The sequence below is a fragment of the Halyomorpha halys genome, unplaced genomic scaffold (assembly GCF_000696795.3).
Source record: "Halyomorpha halys isolate HHAL.00 unplaced genomic scaffold, Hhal_1.1 Scaffold64.1, whole genome shotgun sequence".
NCBI lineage: Eukaryota > Metazoa > Arthropoda > Insecta > Hemiptera > Pentatomidae > Halyomorpha > Halyomorpha halys.
Window position 1 is genome coordinate 649,795 of NW_027116348.1, and position 27,027 is coordinate 676,821.

At 31.3% G+C, this 27,027-nt stretch overlaps 1 protein-coding gene across 2 annotated transcripts in view; it reads right to left on the bottom strand.

The window, feature by feature from the left end:
• Positions 1–4,027: 4,027 nt before the first annotated feature.
• The window catches only part of zyd (sodium/potassium/calcium exchanger zydeco), a 71,037-nt gene continuing 48,037 nt past the window's right edge, over positions 4,028–27,027 (bottom strand). For both annotated transcript variants that reach the window (XM_014438665.3, XM_014438666.3), the window contains exons 2-9: positions 20,702–20,893; positions 19,114–19,301; positions 16,689–16,914; positions 16,171–16,275; positions 14,335–14,544; positions 10,001–10,102; positions 6,883–7,112; positions 4,028–5,681 (exon numbers count right to left, since the gene is read on the bottom strand). In XM_014438665.3, coding sequence (XP_014294151.1) covers positions 5,577–5,681; positions 6,883–7,112; positions 10,001–10,102; positions 14,335–14,544; positions 16,171–16,275; positions 16,689–16,914; positions 19,114–19,301; positions 20,702–20,893 — 1,358 coding nt within the window. In that variant the 3' untranslated portion in view covers positions 4,028–5,576. The remainder of the gene's footprint in view (positions 5,682–6,882; positions 7,113–10,000; positions 10,103–14,334; positions 14,545–16,170; positions 16,276–16,688; positions 16,915–19,113; positions 19,302–20,701; positions 20,894–27,027) is intronic.

The following is a 27,027-nucleotide window of genomic DNA, read 5'->3' on the forward strand; positions in this document are numbered from 1 at the left end:
GATTATTATAATTCTTAATTGTCAGTTTTATAACTTACCGTTTCACCTGCTGAATGAATTGAATTTATTGCAGTTGACAGTTATCTTTTAATCAGGTTGTAGCTATTACCTTTTTGATTGTAATTTGACATCCGTAAGAAATCCACTCAACCTTTTGTTTGTAGCGGCTCTGCTAATATCAGCCGGTTACCACTCCAGAACCGTTATGAGCTACCTGGCGCAATGTAGATGTCGAGACGTGAATTACTACGTCATCACATAAACATCATATATTAATTTATGTATTGTTTCTTGTCATTTAACCTGACTTGTACATAACCATCTATTATATTATTATATTTCTAAATGTATTATTTGAATCATTAAAGATTACCATAGAATCTTCTGATCCACTAAAAGCTAACACGACTAAGAGTTGACTGTACACAAAATGGTCAAACAAAGGTACCTCATTCTGGAACTTCTCCACCTAAGGAGACAGTTTGGAGTTATATACATAGAGGCTCAGTACTATTTTTGGAAATGTTAAATAGTGGAATGATAAAAAAATCTCTGAATCTCTCTATCATCCTTAAGTAAAGAACTGCAACTAATTTCTTTAGAACCTGCCAATTCCAATCGTAAGAAAGTACTTTTCGGGATGGAGTTTCCTTCCTGCAAGGACCTACAGCTTGTTCTCGTAGGATTAGTCATACCCTATAAAGTGAATTTCCATTCTGCGAGAATTTGCGGCTAGTACCCGTCAAACTCATCCTGCCAATTCATTTCCTAGCCAGCTACCTAACCTATAAGAGCAAGCAATGACGAGGCCTTCTAGTGTAGAATACCACACATCTTCGAGTGGAGTCCTAAATAATTAATTATACACAGCCACCTCGACATATTTATAACCTTTATTCAATTATTCCAAAATAAGTTGAAATAATTAAGTTCAAAAAATTTGTGTTCTAGAAATTCATAATGTTGAATAAAAAAAAACCTAATTTGACTTGTTTTAGAAGATTAATATTTAAACTTAGCTCACAAATGGGAAACATTCTTACCCAGTGAAATCTACTTTCACAGGTAACTCATTCACAGGAGAGCTTGTATATAATAAGGAGGCGGCGTCAAAACTGAACAATAATCTCGACAAATAACTGAGCTCATACTTGGTCAAGCTAGAGCAGAAAATCGACATTGTCGATCAGTATTTGCCCGGCCCTTGCTTCCTCCAGACAGCGTCCCTATGAAGATATGTCCTGCGATATTGGAGGGTATTGATAATAATATTAACAGGAGTATTATGACCATCGTTGTGCTCCCTGCTAATACCTCTTTGCCGATGTTATAACGCACCACGGAAGTGTCTTGGATTGGGCTGATCCGCTATAAATGGTAAGTGATTTTACAGCATTCGTCCATTGCCCACCGACTTTCCAATGCTTCAGATGCTCTTTTCCAGTTTAATTATGCAATGGAAATCGCCAAAGGGCTGAATGTCTGGGAAACTTAAGTGTGAGAGGTCTAGGACAGTCACTAGGAGAAAATGAGCTAATTGTAGGTGGTAGGTCACTGGTCTTCGCCATTTCAAAGAGACCCCAAAAAACTAACAGAAACGTGTGTAAGAAGTATATACTTACAGGCCCAGAATGAGCCAACGCCTTGAAGCTCAATATTAATTATGTACCACTTGTGTTAAGTCTTTTAAGCAGGTAGACTGAAGAGATGTTGGGTCTTCTGGTAAATCCCGCAGAGTCTGACACTCCAGTCCATGTGCTGGGAAAATGCCCCAACAACTCCCTTCGAATAACACGCCAACACCATAGGATCAAACATGAATTGATAAAGTCCCTTACGGAAATGGATTTCAGCTGCTTCAATGAGGTCTATTGTGTTTACACCGACGGATCAGCGAGATATGCAGATTTATTTGCGTTACCTAAAACCGGGCGTGGGAGTGACGAACCCACCCTACGAAAAAACCACGTCAAGAAACGCGCGATGTATTTCCTAATACATCTTGCGAGGACTTAGATCTCGATGGTCTCTTGCTCATTTAATAATAATGATAAAACCGGAGGTACAGCTTCGGTATAGATCTGACGTTGCGAGAGTAATGGCTCTGATCAGGCGGGTGGAGTGGAAACGGAAAAGATTATTTAATTTTCTTATTATATATTTTTTTTCGTGCTTACTGGAAGTATTAAGATTGGATTAGACTATAAATTTAAACATAACTTTTATAATAATTTCAACATTTGTGATGGATCACCACAAAAGATAGATAAGGGATATATAGAGAGGATAAAAAGTTGACTGTTAAGAACAAATCAAAAAGAGAAAAAAAATATTGACAAAGTTACAACTACTAATTTAAAAATCTAATGTAATGCAGTCATAATCAAAGAGCTCTGCATTATGTTGTAAATTCGAATAAGTCTGTGTTTATATTATAAGTAATATGATTGATTAGTGTACTGTGTATAATAGCATACCAATATATATACCGGCAGCTTGGTTCATAGTTAAACCTTGGCTAAGAAAAAGGAGCAGTATTTGTTAGTTTATGAGCATGAAATCCTCCACACTTTCTTTGGTCTAATCAGTATTGTGGGAGTGGGGAAAACAAGGACCAATAATGAATCAAAATCTCTCATGAATGATGTGGATGGAGTCACAATTACAGTCTGGAAAGGGTGAGGTGGGCTAGGCCTGTGATGAGAATGAATACTAAATCCACAAAAAAGTCTTGATCGAACGAATTTACAGAACAAGAAGAGTTGACCTCAGCTTCGTTAGGAAAATGATGTAGCAAGCGAACCAAGATGTTAGATTAGGATCCAGAACAATTTAACTACATTAAATTTAATTTCCAGAAATCTCAGTAGCAATAAACCAATTGATTGGCTTGGGAGTAAGAATGTGACAAGCCAAAATGTTGGAAACAAGTAGAATTTTTTGCATCATACTCCTTTGTTCCAGTATAAAGCTATTTATAATCAGGTCTTAGAAACCTGGGAACAGCGAGCAGTGTTGGTTTGAATCCCACCTGGGGGGAGAGGGGTGAACTTTTTTCATTTTGTTGTGATCTCATGAAATGAAAAACTTGACCCCCCACCATGGTTAGAATAGGATAGTCACAATCTTTGTCGCATTTGAGGCAGTAAGGACAAAACTTGAGAAATGACTCTACGTTGTCACTGATTTTCCTCAGTTAGTAAGGATAACTACCCATACTACAAACATTTGTGTATGGGTGGAAGAAGGCAGAACTGAATTATTTTAACTTCCTTTAAGGAAGAAAGAAAAAGGAAGAAGAATTTTAAGATATACCATACCTTATTTGACTAACTATAAATTTAGTTTTTTTCTTTATGCTTCTTCAAAAATTTCTGGATCATACCACCTGCTGCGAGTTTATACATGTTAGATCAATATTATTCATAACACAACATAACAACTTGGAATTCATTTTGAGGTATGACTTCTATTAAAAATGTGGTAAAGCAGGATGAAAACTATTTTCCATATTTCAGGACATATTTTGGAGTTCTGAACATAACGAAATGGATGATAGCAAAAAATATTTAAATCAATTATGCAGTAATCCATGATGGGTCTTTAGTTCAGTAACTGATTGGGAAACATTGCTTTTAAACCAATGGTTAAGTAAAGAGGTGATCTGGCCAGGATCACACTCAACCCTCAAGCTTTTTCTCAAACTCATCAATAAGTGAGAGGTTGGAGGTACTGCACAAGGGCCATATCTGATATAATGTAATAAATAACAATCTGTTAGAATCACAATCTAATCAAGAACTGAGGATTAAGAGTCAAAATTGGCAGTGTTATAAAAGAAAATTTAAATGAACCTTTGAAAAGTTTTGTGTTGATATAATTATGTTTTGTCAAGTAAAGTACATAATAAAATTTTTTTGTGGGTTTATTAAAAAAAGAAAAACAAAATAATCTATTAGTATATTTATAAAATAATAAATACACAAAGTATCTTATTTTAAACATTATTTTAGTCTAGTAATGACTAACATTTAAACACCATATTTTATTTTTTAATTATTTAAATTTATTAAAGTAAAGATGGTGTTTGTTTTCTATAAAAATATTTACATCTAAAATTTGACTTAGGAAAACTAAGAGATACATCAGTAAAATTAACATCATTAATAAGTTAAAATTACTTTCAATTGGTAAAAAAAAAGAAAACTAAAAGTGAAAAAGCCATTTAAAACAACCACTAAGCAAAGACATGAATATAAACTTTAATGATGTGTGATTTTAAGAAAATTTTAGTTAATCAAATAACTAATAGAAATATAATTATATAAAAACTGGAAATTTGAAAAATATTATAAAACTCAGGCATGTCTCCCACTGCATCAGACACAAGAACAACTATTTGATTGTGCTTGATATTCCAGGAGTTGATTTAGGTAAGCCATCAATAAGATCAGATATGACAAAATATGGTGAGCAGATACAGGATATACAATTTGGCAATGTAATTAGTGCATCCACAATGTTTAATAAAACTATAAGTCATTTCTTGCCTGATGAAGTAGGTGACCAGCAAACAATTTAACATTTAAAGTGAAAAATAATAAACATGGTTTCTATTAAAGCATGACTCCCATTTTAACATTTATATTTATTGTAAAACCTGTAATTTATTACTTATGATAAATTAATTTGTCAACCTTCAGCATTTATGTTACAAATTTTTACTGTTTGATACATTAAGTAAATATTATATAAAGAAATATACAAAACAAAAAGAAATTACAAGAACCAGGATGATTTGTTTCAAGTTTAATGAACTCTTGAAAAGGGAAAGTTTGGATTTTTCAATCAAGAATTAAATTTAGAACATGCAAATTGTTTAAAATAACAATGCTGTGAAATATTTAAATAAATTGACATCATGAATATAAAGAAATGGACTCAAAATGTAAAAGATGTGATAATTTATATATATGTAAACTTTGATTTTGATGCCTTAAAAAGTAAAAAAAAAATGCATATGAATGTTTATGAATATTAACACAAAATACATACATATGCATTAACCCACACATAAACACATGTATATATAATTACATTATTTATATACTTACGTACTTATAAGTATTTATAAATAAGTTTATACATATATACATGTGATAAAAAATATGTATAAATCCAAATGTTAATTTTTTTAATTCTGTTGGTAAACCTGTCATTGAAATATATAAACATAAGTTTTTGAGGGATTTTACTTAATGTACAATGACTTAATCGTTGTTTATATATAAATATTTATATATCTATATTTAATAACTCTACATACATTATTTTATGTACAATGGAAATATTATACATCATTGTATGGGTCCTCAGATTTAGTCATCTTGTGTGTTTATCGTCTTTTACTATTATTTGTTTTTTCAATTTTTTAAGAAACTTTATAGACTGAACCCATCAATAACTCATTCCACACTCATTTTTTGTTTATCATCATAACTAATAACATGAGGAAATCATGATTAAAAAAATCATGTAAATTGTTAAAATTTGAAAGGAAAAATTTAAACCAACGATCACCGTCCACAAGTAGGAAGATTCACAGTAAAAAATACATTAAGCTCAATAAGTGTTGCAAGTACGAGAAACAGTAAATACATGAGAAGACAAGTGTGCCCAACCTGTAAAATAAAGTAACACTTATTAATTTACTTATTCTATAATTTTAGACTGATTCTAGTCTAATGAAATAAATTTTTATAGCTTGTAGAAATAGATGTTCACAAAAGTTCATTTGTTATTGGGACATTAAGATAAAAAAACAAAAACAGAATTTTATAGTATAGAAGATTTCACTTTTTAAGGCACAGTGGATCAATATCCTAGCCTTGGTTCAATCCTGCCAGTGACAGATTGCTGTCGAAAGTTATGTAAAGAGTGACTGATTCTTCCTCCTAGAGGAATATCCCCAATTAAGCTCTTTCACCTAGATTCTCCCTTAACTTGTTTGCCCATACTTTCAATGTACCAATATACTGAACACAAGATCTTTCATAGGTTATAGTGATACAGTTTTTTAATATATATATAAGATGAAATCCATGATTTAATTCTTTCTTAAAATGACAACAAAATTTTTAAAAGAATTTAATGCTGCTGTTGTTAAACAATTACGTTACACTATTTTAAATGCTTTCCTGTTTATTTTTATGTCTATATTGTTTTGTATGTTTATTACTGCATTAGTTTTTCTGATTATGTATTATATTATATACTCCATCTATACAATTTCAATTTATGTTTGTAATTGATATCATATTTATATATGTATTTGTATTTATATTAATGTAAATATGTGTATGTATTTGTATTTATATTAATGCAAATAATTTGTATTTAAATTCATCTAAATAATTTGTATTCATATTAATGTAAATAATTTTTACTTTTTGTACATAGATAACAGGATATATCCTTTACAAATAAAGAAATAAATAGTGTGTGAGCTTAACATTCTTACTACTTTAACCAGAGTAGAAAGCAGAGATTAATTCTGTTGATCACCATCCAGGATTCAGCCATAGTGTGAAGGTTGAGATTTATTGTATAAATAATCCACATACAAAATAAGCAAACCTTCACATGCTTCTAGCTTGAGAACCTCAGCCACTCATTGTTAAAATTAAGCAATTGTAAGAGGAAAAAGATTTATTAATAAAACATCGAATTGAATAAAGCTATTAAACTTAATTTGATCAATGAAAAAGCTGAATCATAAATAGCTTTTTATATAAAATTAATTTAAATAATCATGTTTTTTTATTAAATGAATAGTAAAATAAATTGTTTATATTGAGATATTAAAAATATAGCTATTTTTACCTTACTATCCAGTTTAAACTTATTGGCTGCGAAGGCTATATAGAGCATCAAAAGAGTGGACAGTAGTGATATGGCAGAATATTCAAGTCCACGAGAATTAATCCCCACGAAATGATTTCCTGCACTTGTAGGAAGAAATGATGCTTTTATGAACCAAGGAAGACCCAAGCATAGAAGAATATCAAATGTGTTTGAGCCAAGGGAATTTGAAATTCCCATTGATCCATGGCCTAAAAAAAAGGTTTCATAATTAGTTTCTTTTAGAAAACTATAAATAACAACTGTAGCACTACAAATAATTACAAAATAGTTTATTATTTGAATAATTTATTTTCTTTTGTCAGTGAATAAGAAATGAAATGTTTGCTGTGTCCACTCACATGACTTTTCTGACCACTTTGGGTTATAAGTTTAACACAAAAATTGTGTGTATCTGTTCTAATATTGATCCAGTAAAGTTCTTTGTTACCAATTTAATTATCTTAAATTTGGTAGTTAATCAAATGCTCCAGAAGATATGAAATTAGTTTAGAGTTATTTTATCAAGTAATAGAAAATACACTGTACCTTTGCTAATAATGGTCTGATTTTGATGATTTATTTTTATTTTGCATAGAATTTTATAAATTTCAAATTTAAGCTATAGCTTATAGAAAAAAAAAAACATTATATTTACTTCTAATTTTTTTATTTTCGGATGATATATGGCTTTGATACCAAATCTCAAAAAAATTGGACAGACAGTTTCTGAAAAAAACCACAGAAAGTGTATGGCAAACACTTTTTTTTTTTTAATTTGATTTTAGAACTCTACAGATCTTGAAATGTAAAACCCAACTTTTAGAGTGTTATTATTACTTTTTCTTGGTTGATAAAAAAGTTTCATTATTAAAAATAATAAACCAACAGCTGGGAAAAAAATATTTTTAAACAAAATAATACAATTATTTCCATGAGTTATACATTTGAAATAATTTTTATATTTTGCCTGGGATGAAGGTAACGCATATGAAAATGGCCCATGTAATGGAAGAAAAGGAAAAAAATGTCACATGTATAAAATAAATTTTTTGAAAAGTTTTTTTTATTAAGTATAAAAAAATATGAGTTTAATGTAAAAAATGTGAAATTGATGTGGATTAACTTCTCTCCTTTATCTTTTTAATTGATATTGTAAATTAAAAATAAATCCCACTAATGAAAAAACAAACAACCATTATATTGTTGTTCATAAAAAAATTAATTAAAAAATTAATGTCAAAAGAAAAAATATATACAACAAATAAAGTATAAGTAGAAGAAAACAAAAAGGATATAAACAAATTAAACAAATAATTTCAAAACCAATAAATTTCTGCAAAACAAAAATGTGATCAAATCATAACATGCTTTATCAAAAAACCTTGTGTAGTGCTTGGATCGCACAACTTTCACTTACCACCCTGGAAAGTGAACATTTACAATAATAATTTTTTTATTTTTCTGTTGCTATAAAAATTCATTTACTAGGGTTTCTCGAGGAGAGAATAATGAATAACAACTTTGTTCCTGCTAAGAATACTACAGTTTAACAAAATATAACAAAGCTACAATGATTTACTGAGATCAGGAGAGATCGGATACGCTCGGCTGTCTCTGATTTTCCAACCTACAAACTGATTGTTTCTCCATTTTCTTCTTTAGTTAGTTATAAAATTCTTTCATAGTTCATATTTATATATTATTTCTAACAATCCAAAGTGGTTAATTATTTCAAATTAACAAAATTAAAGGTTCATTAGAAGAAGATTTGTTCAAAATTTGGCATTTAAACACTTTTATCTATTTCATTAAGAATAAGGTCTAGCTGATATTAAATACCAACTAATTTCTCATTGATTCACTGAGTTTAATCAAATTCGATTGAATTATTTGTCTAAAAATGGGAAAAATCATTTCTATAAAGTGGCACTTCCGGTAGGTCAATTTAAGCAAAAATGTTGCTGTCACGTCCCAGGCATAACCAGCCTTAAATATGTAATTTCAGTTTCATAGGACTTTTCATTTTGAGCTAGGCTGTTCACACACAGACCATTTTGGGATATTGGTTATTCGGACTCAGGAACCTCAGAATGTACATTTCTATCAACTCGAAAAAAAAATTATGTACAATCCCAATGCTATTCTTCACTATTTATTCCATATATGAATAAGAAAGGTGAAAGTAAAAATTTACCAACTTTTTTTATATCTTTACTTCAAGTCTTGTATGATGTAACAAAATATAAAATTATATATACAATTTTATCTAAAGGAGTCATTATTAGAAAGACCAATGACCAAATGACCAACTCTATAATTAGAATGAAAAGATGAAATTAGATTCTGAATTAATCTTACAAAATTTGAGTTTTATTAGGGTTTGGTAGAATCTACTACAACTACTACGACTTTATAAAAATGTGAAAAATTTTCTTTATTAAGATCCCTTAATATTTTAACAGTTATATGTACATCTGGATTAGGTACAATTTGGAATTTTTCATAGAATAATTTAACTAGAAAAAAATAACATTTTACTTGGCCCACAAATAACTTATCTTCAATATGTTCCCTAGCCCCAATGGACAAAGTATTTATTATTTAATAATAAGAATGATACCATAATTGTAAGTTTTTAACATAATTATTCCATAGAATTATTAAAATGTTGAGGGATGAATAATGTTGTGGAATTTAGTAAGGGTTTTATAAAGAAATGACAAAGAGAAAATGTTTCTGTTAATAGACGCCACACCCGACTGACTCAAACAAAGGTTTCCTGTCAGAGGAGCAGTGTTGCCACCTACTGTTTTATTTACAAAAATATTTACAAATTAAATAATAATACCAATTTTCTATGACAAATAATCCTTTTTCAGCTTTGTCCAGGTCGATCATTAGAGAATTATACCATACCATAGTAAATAAATATAAGTATAATTAAGTTTTTATTGTTTTAGGTGAGAGTCAATAATAAATCTAAACTTTGCATCTAAACTTTTAATAATGAGTACAATACTAATATAGTTAAATTAGTACATTTGAAATTAATTTTTAATATTAAGATTTGGTAGAATTAAAAACTAAATAAACATACCCTGTTTTGCAACTATCACACTTGATACGGCTTCTGGTACACTAGTCCCAGCAGCTAGGAAAGTTATGCCCATTACAGAATCTGGAATCTTCAGAGTATCCCCTTGAAATAAAACAATAGTAAAATAATATTATTCTTCATATTGCCGAAGGGGGACAATTCCTCACAGCTTATAGAAAAGGAAAAAAAAAATCAAATGGCATTTACAAAAATACTGAAAAATCAAGTAGAGATATCCTGGTAGACCCCTGAAAGGATTCAGAGACAACCTAGTTAACCTCCTCTTGATCATCTTATACACTGGCAGTAAATCTGTGATAGGCATTTAACATTATATTTACTTGGGATCATCCAGCAGGTCTCTTTAAATTATTTCGCAAATAATATATATGAAAATTGATATTTATGATGTCTCACAATTATATATACCTATATGCATGTTAGTAAGTAATAAAATAACAATATTCAGTCTTAGTCAAAGCTATTACAACTTCAAAGCCCTGGCGTGTTGAGCAGGTTTCTTAAAGGGGTTACTGTTCAAACAGGTCCTATAGCTATCTGTCCCTATAGCTTGTGACAGCATGTTATTACACATTTTATTAAAAATAAATCAAATATTTTAAGCTTAAAGTAAAATTACAGTTTTTACAGTAGACATTGTTCATTATTCTGTTGGTTTAGTGACAAAATAAAGTACATATTATTTTTTTTGACACTAAATTTTGCTGTTTTTAATGATCTTAAGTAATTTTGTGTACCAACGAAATTCCTATTTGAAACTGTAGAGACCTATGAGCAAGCCAACACCTCCATCGCTTCTTGCCAGAGATAACTACCCATGTCTGGTCTAATATTGTATAATGCTGATTTATTGATTGGATTGTAAATAATTCAATGTTCTAATGTATAAACCATGTAAATGTTGTCATGATTGTAAATATTATATTTTAATAAATAAAGGTAAACAAAAGAATATACTGATTCACAGTTAAGTCATTTCTTATAGGCCATGCCTCTTGCCAGCCTTTGCATTCTCAACCTTCATAATATCAACAAAACAAACACATAATATCCTTCAATCAACTATTTTGTTCAGTCACCCCATCCCCCTTCCTGCAAGGTGGCAGGGCAGGAAGGGCCCCAAAAACCCCATAAGCCTAACCCTTTAACTCCTTTCTTCTTTTTGCACCCCCTCTCCCAACTATTTTTCAACTTCTAATTATTCTTATTATTTTCTAATTATCTTTTGTCTGTAATAACTGACTGTTTTACTTTTTCTTCTTTGATCAAATATCACTCAGAGGCTCCTCACCTCCAAATATTTTTAGTTGTATTCTCACAGAATGGACTCATCAAACCATAGCTAAGTATCTCATTGCATACCTTCAAGTACCAATGGTAAAAAAAGGTTGTATCTAATCTGAGTAATGTAACAAATGCGTAATGCTACCTACTAATTCATGTTTTGTTTTCTGTTTTAGAGGGATTTGGAAAAAAAACACATAATAACCATCACTCCTCCACTGAGACCTGGGAGGTGGCAAAGCATGGTCCCCTTGGTTGACGTCCTCGCCGAGGAAAGGACTTCAGGCTCTGCAGTCTGAAGTCACCCACACCATCACTACTACCAGCTGGAATGGTTCCTCCCCATTCTTTGTAAGCCTGCCCCCCGCTATCATGTCACTACTGTAAGCCCATCTTCAGCAGACTATGTATTCCTTTCTTATAATGCCATGTGACAAAACAAGAAACAATTCATGGTAGGTTATGTATATATATATTATTAGGCCTAAGTTAATTGTATATATTGTGTTTGTATTGTTTGTAAATAGAGATATCTCTGGAGATTGGAAAAAATAAACATAATACCCCCCAGTGGAGCAGTCCCTGTTCTTTGTACCTCCCGGCCAGCGGCTCCTGGGCCAATATTGTAACCCCTGCCTTCGGACACAGCCCAACCACTTACAATGCCATTTGGCAAAGGAAGAGCACTGTAAATATGTATATACATGTAGAATAGCACTGTATATGTGGTAGTTGTTTCAGAAAAAAAAAACCACATAATACTGCAGGAGTTCTTTTAGGACCCAATAGAATTTTGGCATTTCTTATTTATTTTATTAATCCTTGTATCAACATTTCATCTTGTTAGTAAGAAAAAAAGACAAAATGGATATAACAAATGGATTTTCGAATATTGAGACAGAAAAAAAACAACCTAATTTACAATACTATGCTTGTTATATGGTTGCACCTGATTTAGAGTCTTCTGCTTCTTCCACATCTACCTCTTTGCCTGCACAATTCTAGCCCTCAATGGTTTTCAAGACATTCTTAAACATTTCTAGACTTTTTTTAGACTTAGTATTTAGGAATTATGGATCGCTTATTCTTCTCGTTACGGCAGGTTCAACTAATATTTTACTTAGAGTTTTCTTCTGTTTACAAACACCATTTATGTAAGTACCATCATTTCCACTCATAATAGATGTGTCAGTCACTTCTCAAATTGGAGCTAGTTTACTCGAACTTAGTTTGCAGGAACCCAATTCTATTTTTTCTCTGTTTTGCATAAGTTGCATTTGTCCTTTCTACAAGCACCCTCTGGTTAATATGATTCACATTTTAGGTAGATAATTTCAGGAAATATTTGTTCAACAAAAACAGTTGTGGTGAATCTAAATAATTCTGCCGAAATCCATATAAGCAAATACCGGGGGGGTCCCAACAGTGTTTTTATTTTGAAAAAAAGAATTGTGTCACTGTGAATGTAATGGAAATTTATTCATGTAGTTCAAGTTAGTTTTGTATAAATTCAAAAATTGGGGAGTTATTTTCATAAGTTTTCACTAGAAAAAGAGCTTGTGGAGCCATTAGGGACCCCTGCAATATTAGGAAGATCAACACATTGATACCCCAGGACTACCATTGTATTGGTACCTCTTGGGAATTATCTACTAGGCACATTTAGATTAAGTGTATTCTTCCACCTATTTTTTGATCTATCTGATGAGTTTTATTTTATGCTAGTTCCTGATGGTCACCTTCTCTATCCTACACCTTCTATTCCTATCATAAGGACCTATGCTAGTACTCCTCGGAATTACATTCCTCTTTGTGACTGGAAAAGAAGTTTCCTTTCTGCAAGAACCTATGGCTCATACCTGTCGAACTTGCCTGCCCCTTTGCAACAGCAGCCTTGTAGAGCAAAGTTTCCATCCTTCAAGAAGTTGTACCTCTAAGACTCATCTCGTCTAATCCTCTCCTAACCAGCTACCTAACCTGTATGAACAGCATTGTCGAGGCCTTCTGGTAAAAAGTACCTCATATCTTAAATTGGAGTCAGAACCATGTTATCTAACACAACTACTTAAACAATATTATCTCACAAACACAGAGAATAGCTATTTGAAACTTTTAAAGTGTTACCCAAAGAGTAAATAACTACATAATACTATAAATTGTATTTTCTTTATGACGAAAATTAAAATTAAAATTAATAAGTATAGGACATTCATTATTATTAATATAGTGTTTCATGAAAGTGGGAATTTTCAGAAACAACTAGATGGGGAATTATAAAAGCTGTCATGTGGCAATCGAATTTTTTTAAATTCAGTGGGAAACCATAACAAGTGTGTGCTATTCTGGCAGATAATTGTTTACAAACTCTTAGTGCTACAATGCTAGGAATAATAAATATCCTTTCTCTAAATTTTTTTTTTATCCTCTTCCTTGCCTTTTGGTGATACAGAATTTCCTGGCTTTATTACCAGTCTATTTTTCTATTCAGGCCCTGGATTAATGCCATATTCTTCACCAGTGCTATGGTGCAGCAGTATACTTACATCATAGTACAATTGCAGTCTCAATTCTTCTTTCCGTGTTCTCAAGAATAAACAACCTAAAAACTGAAAAAAAATCTCTCCTCTCCTTCCTTCTCCAACACAAAATAACTATGTTTCTTCGAATTAAGAGACAAATAAAAATCAAAGTCTTCATATCAAAGATGACGTGTCTATTTGAATATGTTTTTTCTCTTAGCAGTAGTCCTCTTATTTAGAAGAAAGGTTGTTAAGAAAGAATTGCAAATTTCTGTAACTACAAATTATAAAATAGACAATCTTGCAAATGGCCTAAAATTTGGACTTCCTACTTAAAAAATCTAATTTTTTATAACATGAGTGTATTTACAAGTTATTTCTATCAGATAAACAATATATCTGTAATACATAAACACTCTAATTTCATTTCCAATACAATAGTTAGTAAGAAATTTAAAACTAATAAACATTGTATTCGTATATTACTATATATAATTACATTATATTTACCCACGATTGTAATCATCCAAGCGACCATGTATGATAAGGAGCCAATCCATATAATGCACATCAGAAAAGTCACAGGAAACCATTTCTTGAATCTTGGCTTCTCACAATCAGGAATGGTTATCAGAAAAACAGTGTGTATAGGTAAGACAAGAACCCAAGCTAATTTTCTAACAATACCTTTTCTGTATGGAAAACTCACTATTTCCCACACTGCAACATATATAAAAAAAAAAAAGAAATATAACACGAGAAAAACATAAATAAAAGGCTGATGAGCCATAGATATTATGCAAGTATAAAATTTTATTAAATTAAATTTTATGATAAGATAGGAATTAATAATTTTTTTAATAATAGATGACATGCAAGGACATTAGAAAAGGCCTGAAATGTGACAATCATGCGGCAGATAATAATTACACAACACCATTAAGAAGTTTAGACATTAAGAACTTTTGGAAAGTTATTGTTTTGATCAGAGGATATTATAGATAAAAATATTTAGATAGCGTAATCATAGTCCCTTTTACAATTAATGAAGGTGGGAATTATTCATATGGATAATGGTTTACCTCCCTTGGATGTACCTTTACTTTATAGTTTTATAAAGTAAATGCACGAAATACTGCACCTTCGATCTAAAATTTCCAGTTTGTTACAAAGGTAATACAAAGGGCTCTTTTCTTTCTATTAAATAAACGAATAGCTATATAAAAAACTTCCTTCTAACTCTAATAGATACCACAGATCGGTCAATTTTGAAAAAAAAAAAAAAAGTAGACCTTCAATTGTATTTATTAAGTTGATCAGTAATTCCACTTTGAATTAGGAACACAATAATTAAACTCCAATATTTTGTACCTATCAGGTTAATCCTTTCTGACATAACTTTATAGATTTTTCATTTGGGTTTGCACGCATAGTATTTAAAAAATTGTGGGCATTCCTATGGCTACATATCCATTAAATTGGTGTCTTGGGCACAACATATTTATAAAGTCAATAACATGGTATAATACTTGTTATTTATGAAATAGTATAAAGAAATCTTGGCTGAGCACAAAACATAATCTTAGATTACACTAGGCATAAAGGACAGTGATTCAAAAACCATACTTCAAGTGTGTCAGATTTGTCTTCTGCCAAACATTTTATCTTTCCCGAAATACTTTTGAAATCACCTCACACCACATTTTCTCTTTAAAAAATCAAAAAGAAAAACTAATATAAATTAAAAAAATATATTCTAGAAATTGATTCATTATTCCAAAGGAAACATTCAACTGAGCTTCAGAGATAAATATTACAAAAATCATATTAAAAAAATGAAGGAAACAGTGCTGTAAAATCTGCTAAAAATGACTACACAAAAATTTAATTTAGATGACAAATCTAACTACAAAATGCCCAAGATACCTTGAGAGGCACCTTCAGTTTCAGAAATTAATTTTTTTTTAATAAGTTACTTTTATGCAATCTAAAATCTTAAAACACAAATATTATTATTTTCCAAGATAAATCAATTTATTCCAAAATATGCCTTTAATTTTCAAAAAAAGGCAACATGTAGAATTCTAGAGATATAATTTCAAAATTTCTAAACTATTAAAAGTACTGCCATAGAGCATTTTTTTTTTATTCAACAAATAAAAACATGAAAACTGAAACAGCTCATTATCATGAAATATCAGGAGCGTATATTTTGTAATAATGAGCTGTTTCAGCTAAATTCACACCTCTTAAATGTATAGTGCCTTGGGCTAGAAAGGGTTAACTAATATTTTTTTATGAAATATAAGAACTTTATTTATTTGTAATTTAATTATGATATCTCACATCCTGTTTCCTGATGATCTGGTACAGAGATTGGTTCTGTAGTGACTGCTTGTTTAACATTACCATTTTGTTGTGGTGGTTCTCCAATTCTCATTTCACCAGATTCTGGAAAAGTTAAAACATAATCATAAAATAAGAAGTTAGGAAACATGCTTTCATCAAATGGTTTAAATATTGGAACACAAAAAAATATCTGTCACTGTAATATCTGTTATATAATAATTACAGGAAAAAAAAACAGTTATTGTTTGTTATTATCTAATTATGAATAGATATTATTTGCTCACAATTTCATTTAACCATATTCATCCCTTTAATGTTAAAAATCAAAAATAAATTTATGAGGAGCCAGAACAAGTTATGAATCAGATATGTTTGAGGGTATATTTAGATAGGCATTACTCAATTTTTTGTAAAATTTGTTTATTGAAAAGTGTGCCCTGTAGCTGTATTTAAATTTTTTATCATAAAATTGCAGCATGAAAATAAATATTACAAAAAAATATTTTTTATATTACCTGGCGAAGCTTGCTGATCTGGTTTATCCTCGTGAAAACCTCTAGTACAGCCTTGTATTTTTTTGTCCCAATACATTATTCCAATATAAACTGTATACAGTAGTACTAAAACAAGAGCCTCATACCATTCTACTCTTTCATCATGGATGATGCAAATCAAGATGGTAACTGTGACACCATATGCTAAACAATCTCTTGTTAATGGCCACCAGTGTAGAGGAACCACCTATTGTCAAAAGTAATAGGTTAATGTAAGTAATAGTAATATATAATTTTATAATTTTTACAATTAAAACTTTTGTTCAAAATGATATTCCATTTTATTAGTGCCAAAATATAAACTAGAAAAATGAATTTTTGATGTAGCACAAAAAAAACCTAGTAGATAAAGATATATTAGGAGATAATCTATGGTTTTACACATCAAGGATGAAACAACTCAAAATTTTATGTTGATAATCAGGAAATTAAATCTTTATATGTATTGCAATTGCAGCAGTAGTATTCAGTTCAATAATTATTCTGTCACAGTAAATCAACTAATCTTTCAATGAAGGTATCTGCAAAATTTATAACTCCTTCAATATGTCCATAATGTTTTCCCATTGTTCATTTTTTCACAAAGAAACATTCTTAAAGTTCATAATGCTACAAGAAGCAAGGGAAAGAGGAAGGAGCTAAACTCGGAAAGTTGGATTATGAAGATCTTAGACTACTTGGTGTATGACCATCTGGTCACAGATTAACTGGTTTGCAACCTGAGTTGAAGGTGCAACTGTTGTAGAAACTAACCCATGTACTGAAGTAGAGATCTACATATTGATGGAATCAATACAATTCCATTTCTCACTGGTTGTATGCAATTTATCTTGGCAGTGACTTGACAGTTTTAGTTGCTTAGTTTCATATTCTTATTACTAGAAGAATAAATGTATACAATTTGTTAAGGAACACTAAAGGTATGATTTAATTTGTGCTCAATCAGTCTAATACCAAAAAAAACCATCCTAGAAGCACTAGGATGCAAAACTAACAACACCAAGGTGAACTCAGTGAAGATAAATGCAATTGTGATGTATCTGCAAAGCAAGACCATACTTCACTGAGAACAGGAAAGAAAAGTGGATTTTTACCATCCTCTACCTGGTGAAAGTGAACAACATGGAGGCCAGAATCTCCGTTAATTATCTTATTACATGGATTTGGGCATTCTCTGTTTGCTCTTATCTGATATTTAAAACTAGTTTAGAAGAATTTTTCGCATGTATCATGGCTTCAAACACAATGGCAGCTCTAAAATTAATTTAACCACCATACCGGTTGTGTTGTACTACAAATCTTACATCCAACATCTACCTAGCACATAAATGGACACATTGAAATTGCATTATATTCATCCTAACTGCGTCATGTCTGATCGTGAGTATTCTTGTGTAAGAATACTGTGGTCATTACAATAAAAATTTTAGTTATTGAAAATTGGATCAGTCGTTCACCGTTATCGCTAGTAGAATTATCTATACACTGGTTTCCTGTTGTGGGTCTGTTCAATTCTTCTTTCCCGATTTCGGCATTAAAATCTCCAGGTACTTTCTTTAAACCATTATGAGTCATTTAACCTTTCTAATTACGTGTAGATTAGTTCGTTTCGTGAAACTGCTTGGTTTCTTCATCTCTATCTTCTGTGAATATATCTTAGTAAATATCATGGAAACTACTACGAAAATAATTATTGTAGATTACATAATGGTGCATTTGTACTCCTGTACGTCGAGAAGTTCCTGAAATACTGTTTTTCATAAATAAGCATTCAGATTTAAAACCAAAACACTGCAGATAATATGGTTTTCTGGAATCTACGATCACAACTGATATGAAAGTTGACTAGACCGTACTGAATACTATATTTCATTCAAAAGGACAGCTGGCAATTGGTCTTGTTTTTTTGAAAGAGGTGAAATAAAGAAGCAACAAGTTATCACATTTACATATTAAAAATTTTTTTTTGAAGGCATTGATGTTTTATTAATACTACCACAATACTGATATTTGATGTACTATGACTATATTTAAAATAAAACATTTAAAATGTATATAATATTCATCAAAATTAAAACATAAACAACCAATTTGAGAAATTGGTATAATATATTTAAATTTCATTATTTCCCCTGATTGATCTTATTGTTACAAGAAAAAATACCATTTGCAAAATTTAATAGTTTGAGGAAACCCATCTTTAAGACTGAAATTATATTAAAAATATGCGAGTGATTTGTGAAACCCGTTTTATTTTTTAATGAATTTATAAGGGCTTTGTGAAGTGAAAAATAAAAAGTGGGGAGATATGATAATTAAGCCCTAGGTTAGTGACTCGCAGCACTAACTCGTTTTCGATGAGCAAGATAGAAGTTTCCCCATATACCATGCCGGCTCCGATTCCACAGCAAGCAGCTACTGCAAGGATGTTGAAGACAGCAGATCCAACGATCGTTCCTATTCCAATATCACCTTCGGTTATAAACGTTCCTATCACATTCACAAAAAGTTCTGGCGCTGATGTGGCCGCTGCCATGAACGTTGCTCCGGCAACGTCGTTGGACATATTTAGAGCTGAAAAGGAAATCAAAGACAATGGATTTAAAATTAGGAAAAAATAAAGATTAAATCTAGAGAAGTAAAAGTTTGCAGTTTTATGAGTTGTGTTAGTTTGGATTGAAGTGATAGTAAAAGAGCCGGGAAGAAAAAAAGGCAGTTATCTCACCCCAATTTTTTATTACTTTAATGAAAACTATGTATAATTACTAGTCAAAACTGATGAGTCTGCCAAGTATAGGTAAGGGGAATAAAAAATGGCGGCTGTTTAAAAACCCTATAAAAACACTAATTTTTCATTCCGATCTCTATATCTCTATATACTACCAACAACACTAGAAAATCAAAGAGAACATTATTTAAAGAAGAGTAAATTTGCTGAAATATTAGCCCTAAAGAGCTATTTACGTCCAACAGTTCTCGAGATACAGCTTTTTAAAAACCAAAATTTCTTAAAAATCTACTGAAAGATTAGTAGTTAGTTAATTTATTTTGAGAATTCTATATCTCAGGAACTATGAATTTATTACAAAGTAGTTTATAACACTTATCTTCGTAGGGGTAGTAGTTTTTATGATATTCACATATGAATATGAATTTGGCAAATGAAAATTTGTCTGAACAACTATAAATCAATTTATTTTAGCAAATTTTATGTAAACTATTACTCCTATGAAGATAAACATCATAAACTACTTTATAGCTCATTAAACTAGCTTTAATTTGAGTGTTAATAGACAAATATAAGTAAGTCAAATGGTTTTTGAGATATAAATTTTTCAAAATAAATTCACTAACTACTTATCTTTCTGTATGTCCCATACAACATTTTTATGAAATCTTGCTTTTTAAAAAGCTATAAAACTATTTAACGTAATTAATTCTATTATGCCTCATATTTGAGCAAATTTATTATTTTTTAAATGACGTTCTCTTAGGTTTTCTTGTGTTGTCCCTACTTTTTAAGATATAGAGCTCCGAATGAAAAATTAGGTTTTTTATCGTTTTGAAACAGCCGCCATTTTTTATTCCTCCTACCTTTTCTTCTTCCCGGCTCTTGTACTATGATGGGTGTATCCGTTGTTCAGCCTTTACTTCTATTTGAATACTGTTTTGTCAGATGTCTTTGTTGTTCGAGTTCCGTTTTTTAATTTTATAAATTTTTGTTAGTTCTTTTATTTTGTATCTTATCGGTAGTATTCCTGTTATGACGCATGTACGGTGAATATTTGCAAAAATAAATAAATAAATAAAAAGCGTGAGGCTTAAAAATATAGTTATTGAAAATATTAAAATTTTTAAAGTTCTCTTATTTAATCATTAGTTAAAATAATTTTAAAATTTCCATTTCATAAACTTCATTACCAAGAATGAGTATAATAGAAGTTATTTTATCATTATATATACATCACACTTACCTTTACATATCCTTTCTACTGCAGGGACAAAATATTTGTCACACACTAAAGCAAGTGCTAGAAAAAGGTAGAGTGAAGCTAAAATATGAAGTGCTACGGCGCCGCCAGCCCTTTCTTCTTCAGTAAACCAGTCTTTAGGAAAATCATCTATGGCTGGGGGCGTACAATTCAGCCCAGGGAATGACGTGAGCCCTAAAAAAAAAGTTTAAAACACTTATAAATCAAAACTATTCCTAAATGCATATTTGAAAACAAAAATGTGTGGGGAGGAAATCAACTAAATAACCTCCGCCAATGTAATCTAGAGATTTTTGGTATTTACACAAACGCTTGATACTCGAAACGCTTCCTGGACAGGTTGTATCAACTAGATTGTGTAGCGGGTATTTTTCAAGCGCGCTAAGACCAATGGAGAAGATCAAATCGATGATTGAACAAAGTGTTTACCCACAAATCGTTTTTCATTTCGAACAATGATAAAAAAGAAATAGTCAGAAATTTCTTAATTTTTATACATTTTAAGGAACCTTTGTCATCGACCAAGAAAAATAAAAAGTTAGCAATCCCTAAATATTTGAATTGATTTAACACAAAAATCGAATGAGAAAATCTGTCTGACTGTTCTACAGCGCTTTTTTTTTTTTTTTTTTTTTTGAAAATTGTTGGACCGATTTTTTTAAATTTGGCAACAAATGATCTTGGTCACTTGCGATGATTTTCAAAACTCGTCGTTATCGTTTAACTTTTCGCTTCTAAATGTTGGTCGATCAGAAGTTTCCTATGGCCATATCTCGGCTATTTAGAATGAAAAAAGAAAAATCATCAGCTTTTAGGCATCGATATTCCAAAATATTACCCTTCCTACCCCATCCACCAAAAAACCAAAACAATTAAAATTGAAATATCAAGTGTACAATATATTTGACATGGAAGGCCCAATAAGCCTTCATAATTGACCAAGAAAAAATATATCCTCTCGAATTTTAAGATTTTACGTTTCAAGAATCCAAAAACGCACTAGATATGTTTGTTTGTTATACTGATATTATAAAATAATGAATTATTGTGTAATAATTTGTAGCGTTTTTAAAGACATGATCTATCCAATCCACTGAGAAATCAAACGATTAGCCAAGAATCTTAGGTTATTAATATTACAAGGTAAAGATAAGAAATTTAAAACATCATTCGTAAGACAAAACAGCAAATTAGTCATATTATCTCTGTACCGCAACGACTCATGAACGGTAAGAGATTCAATACTTTGTAAAGAAGCAATGTTTTTTACATACTGATATATTTAATATAAAATATACTAAAACATTTCTTCACACCCATATCTAAAGAACTACTCCCGGTATTAATTATATAGGTATATAGTTACCTACACAAGTATCATAAAAGTTTTATGAAATCATATGATAAAATATATGATAGTAAAATTGTTCCGTAATTAATAGAAATTTTTTTCATAATCATGAGGTTTAATTAGAGATAAAATTATCCATTGAAAATGTTAAAACTGTCGCATTGTAGAGTGATGATCATAAAGTCAGGTCGATAACTTCAAGTCAAGATGTTCAGTATAAATTACCATAAGTTTTTGTTATGCACTTTAACTAAGAGGAGGCCGATATTTTCTTGCATGATATTTTTTTCATTTATAAGTTTGTATATTTATGTTTATTATGTCTATCAACATTGTTTTTTTTAAAATTTATTATCACGTAACTTCAGATTTAAATTTTATTGGAAGATTATTGATTGACCGTGTGTAAAGATGAAAGGAATATGGTCCGGGTGCGGTCAAAAAAACTCAAATAGTAGAAATATACTATTTTAATGAGCCCTTAAGTTAGGCTCATTAAAATAGTATATTTCTACTATTTGAGTTTTTTTGACCGCACCCGGACCATATTCCTTTCATCTTAAATTTTATTGTGTAGCATTAATATCAGGGATCTCTTATTAGTTACATAATTAAGGATACCCTAAGTCAAGGTACGTGCAATATAATATAATATAATAGCTCTTAATATTATTATTATTATTTAGAAAAAAAAAATCTTTTCTAGCAATCCCTATTCTAAGTTCTATTCTCCTTCCTTTAAAAATACATAGTACCACAATGTAAAAAACAAAAGTTCTAATGTGAAATATTCTCTTTCACGTTTTCCTATTCTAACTCCAATGGACTTCTCGTAAGAGAATGAGTATGATTTTTTTTTCGACAATGGGATGTTTACTGGATTTTGAAGAAAAATGCATAAATAAAAGATCTGTTCTAGCGAGTTTCACCTACGGGCGTATGCGTTTTTCCTTTTCAACAGATTGATTAATGTTTTTGTCGAAATAATTACTAAGTAGTTAGTTTTTAATTATTGAGCATCTCATTTTAATATTGACTCTATAACAATTAAGCATTGAATAATTAAGCAAATAAATTAAATTTTAGTAAGTTGTTAAACTGCCATACCATTGTAAAAGAAAAATGCTAATTTTTTTGAGACGTTAAATATTTTTTAATGTAACTTTCTGAAAACTATTGAAATTAGGGTTGGAGAATCATGATAGATTGAAGGGGTCATTTCATATATTGAAAGGCTCATTTGGGAAATTTGTGTGGGAAAGTATTACCATAATGAAGAAATATCCAAATAGCTGTTCTGAAACGAGCGAGGATTAATTTCAACTCAAAGTAGGGTGATAAATGAAAGTTGTGTGATATGTGAAAATGCGCGTACCACACCAGATTTTCCTAGTATCATATTATTTAATTATATTTATTAAATGATAGCAATATAATGATTCTAAGGTAGAATAAAAGTATAAATCCTTTTGTCAGTGAAAATAAATCCTTCCTAAATTAGAAAAAATAATCCTTTATTCTAGATTTTACATTTATCCACGAACGCTACTGGATATTCTCCCATCCACTCTCTGGATCTTCTCCTAGTATGACTAAGTGTTTTAACTACAATCAGTAATGCTTAAAAATAACTGTCTGTAATGACATTGTATTTAAATATGTTTGTGAAAAAAATTGTTTACTATAATCTGTTTTTCGTTTATTCGAAACTGAAATGAAAAGGAATAAGCAAATAAATATGTTTTGTATTTTTCTCAGTGGATAAAACAGTCATGAAATTGAAGATTGGCAAGACAATGCGTCTCTTTTTATTTTACTTTTTTTTGGATTGGTGCGTTTGTTTTATTTATTTATAAAATTAAGAAAATAAGTTATTTATTAGTAAATTTGGAATGCTAATTAGATGCACACGGTCATCTTCTTATAATGTAAATGAAACAGGCATACTTTTGGAACTAAAGAGCACAGGTGTAAGGCAAAAATCTGATAAGCTGCCAGTTGTACTATTACTAAATTCTCACAACTTATATAATAAAAAAGATCTGGCAAGGAAAATCGGTTTTCAGATTAAGAATTCTATTTATTTCAAATGGTTTTTCATTTTTCCAAATTGTTTTATTTTTTATTTTAATTTGTTTATTGTATCAATAGCAGGACAGTGTGGTACAGATAATTCCAGTTAAGTGAGAGATAATTATTTGTTATTTTACCGTATTCATATAAATACCCTTAATTAAGGGGGGAAAACCTTGGCGGTTGAGGGTTTTCTTGGACAATCACCTCCATATACAACCGTTGTTATAAAAACACACAACTGGACTTTGAACTAGTGAACAGAACCCAGACTCTTCATGGGCTGTAGTAGTTCACATTATAATCGATGGAAATGGGTATTAGGGCTCTAAGTGTTCATTCATAAACCGGACAACTAATAAAAAGATAAAAATATTTTTCAAACGATAACATCATTATCCAGAGAGATTAGCTTATAGTATGCCTGTCGATAAGGCACAGGGTCAAACTATTGCGTTGTTCCGGAAGAATTCTCTCATATGGTCAGATTTCTGTTGCTTATCGACAATAAGCAAAGTGTGAATGCAATAGACAACAAAATAAGAAGTTATTATAGAATAGCTAAGTATTAAGTTCCAGCTTAATGCGTTGTAAAAACATTTCTGAGAAATTTGAGACATCGAACTTAAAAATCAGTTGAGCAGTTTTCTCACAAAATGGTTTTAGAGTAATAAAGTAATTAAACAGCAACATCTTTGGGCGAGGAAGAGCGAATCGTTCTGGATCAAACGAAAAGTGAAAAACCTCCTCTCCTCAATAAATATGAATAGTATAAAATATTTATTGATTAAAATAGAATAAAAGTTAAATCTCCCTCAAAGAAAATCAAAATGCTAGAATCTAAGTTTCACGCCTATTCCCCCTAGTATTTAGCTTAAATTTATTCAAAACATTCAGGGATTTTTTTTTTGTATAAATTTATCAATGAATAAAATGGAAGTTCAAAAATAGAAACAGCAAAATGTTGAAACTTTTTCAGTTTTTCGTTAGTATCTTGAAAACTAAAAGCTGAACATTCTATACAAAATTAATATAGAAACTCAAATTTTGACTAAAAATAATCCATGTATTGTGCATAAGCAGTGCTGAATCCTAATTTCGTAGATTGGTTTATTTTTTTTCTTACCTCCTTTATTAAATATATAAATAGCAGAATTAATATATATCTAGATACATACATATGTATTTAGCTACCTTTCTATACCAAATGGCGTTATAAGAGGTTGGGCTGGGTCCGCTGAAGGTGGGGGTTACAATATTGGCCCAGGAGTCGGCTCCTTTTATATATAATATCGGTACTCTCCTCTTGTGAGATTGTGACATGTCGTACATCGAACAACTTGATGGAAGGGTTATTTCACGAAACAGAGGGTTAGAGCAGGCCTTCAACCCATCAAAAAATTTGATGTGTCGTCACACCAAGGTAGAGGATGGAATAATAGATCTTCCGTCCCTGTTCATCCACCACGAATCTTTGAGGCAGGCAGCTCTTTTTGCTTTTCTGAAAGGACATGACAATAGCCTCTAATGCCATCTTTCTTCCATGCAGCTACGATTGTGGTAGAAGCATTCTGTGTAAAGGTAAGAGCCCGTTTAGGCATAGCACTAGAGGCATATACTCCAATATCATCCGCATAGGCTGCAACCACTGCCTCTTTATGCTCTTGGGAAACAATCGGCGCAAAGAAGATGACGAAGAGCAAGGGTCCCATTACCGAGACTTGTGGTACTCCGCAGGTGGTTGAGGCTGGAAGCGAGAGTTCTTCACCAATCCGTACGCTTGAGGAGCGGTACCACGGTGGCTTGTTTTCAGGCCGTGGGAAAGTATGATAAGCGCATACATGAATTGAAGATGTTTAGCAGGTACGCCTTACCCTTCCTGGGAAGCATCTTCAATAGCACATACGGGATCTCATCCTGACCGGACGTTCTGTTCCCCTTGGCACGACGAAGTACCGACTCAAGCTGGCCATAGGTGGAGAAAATGGGTATGTTGTTGGGACTAAGAGGACTGTCAAGTGGTGGTGAAGGAGCACTATTCGTCCGTTCAGCTTCCCTATTCGCATAGTTCGAGGCCAGCTGGTCAGCCTGTTACCCAGATGTCCCTATCAGCTGTTATGTGAACCGTCTACCTCTTGGTCACGAAAGTTCTTATTAGATTCCAGAATTGACGATGGTCATCGTGTGTTCGTCGTAAATGTTCGTGCCATAGTGAAGTCTTCCAGTCACGCATTAAACTTGATATCTCTCGGGTCATAGCATTGATGGCCGGTTTCAGACTATATTCATGCGTTCTGAAATAGATGTTGCGGAGGAAGGAGACCAATAAGAGCAAGCACATGCTTCGGTGGCTTCCTGCTGTGGGGAGAATTTTGGTATGTTCCTGTTGCCGCCTTCTGGTTGACAGTGGTAACGATTTCTACCGCTTCGTCATCCTCTTCAAGTGTACGATACGGTACTATCGCAGGAAATGTTTCGTCAACCCTTGATCTATAACCCTTCCAATCAGCTTTATGAAGAAGGTATTTGTTCGCTGGAGGTCTAGCAGGAGTACCTTCAATATAGTCTTTTCGTAGTAATGATATGGTGTCCATATGGTCCTTGGCCGTTTTTAAGTAGATACAGGTTTGCTCCTGCGAGGAGTTGGTCCAAAAGCGAGTAATGTTAATGCTGTTTAACATAACTTTAATTGATGGCTGAGATAGCCGGAGAAATGATAATAGGTGGCGGCTTCTTGGATGCAGATTTTTCCATCAGTGTGACAGAGACTGTAGGTTTATCGGTATTTTTAAGCGTGCGTAGTACATTAAATTTACTAGAACACACTATAGGTCGGGGTAGTACAGGCTCTTCGCGTGGCCTTTTTGGGAACCCATTCACCATT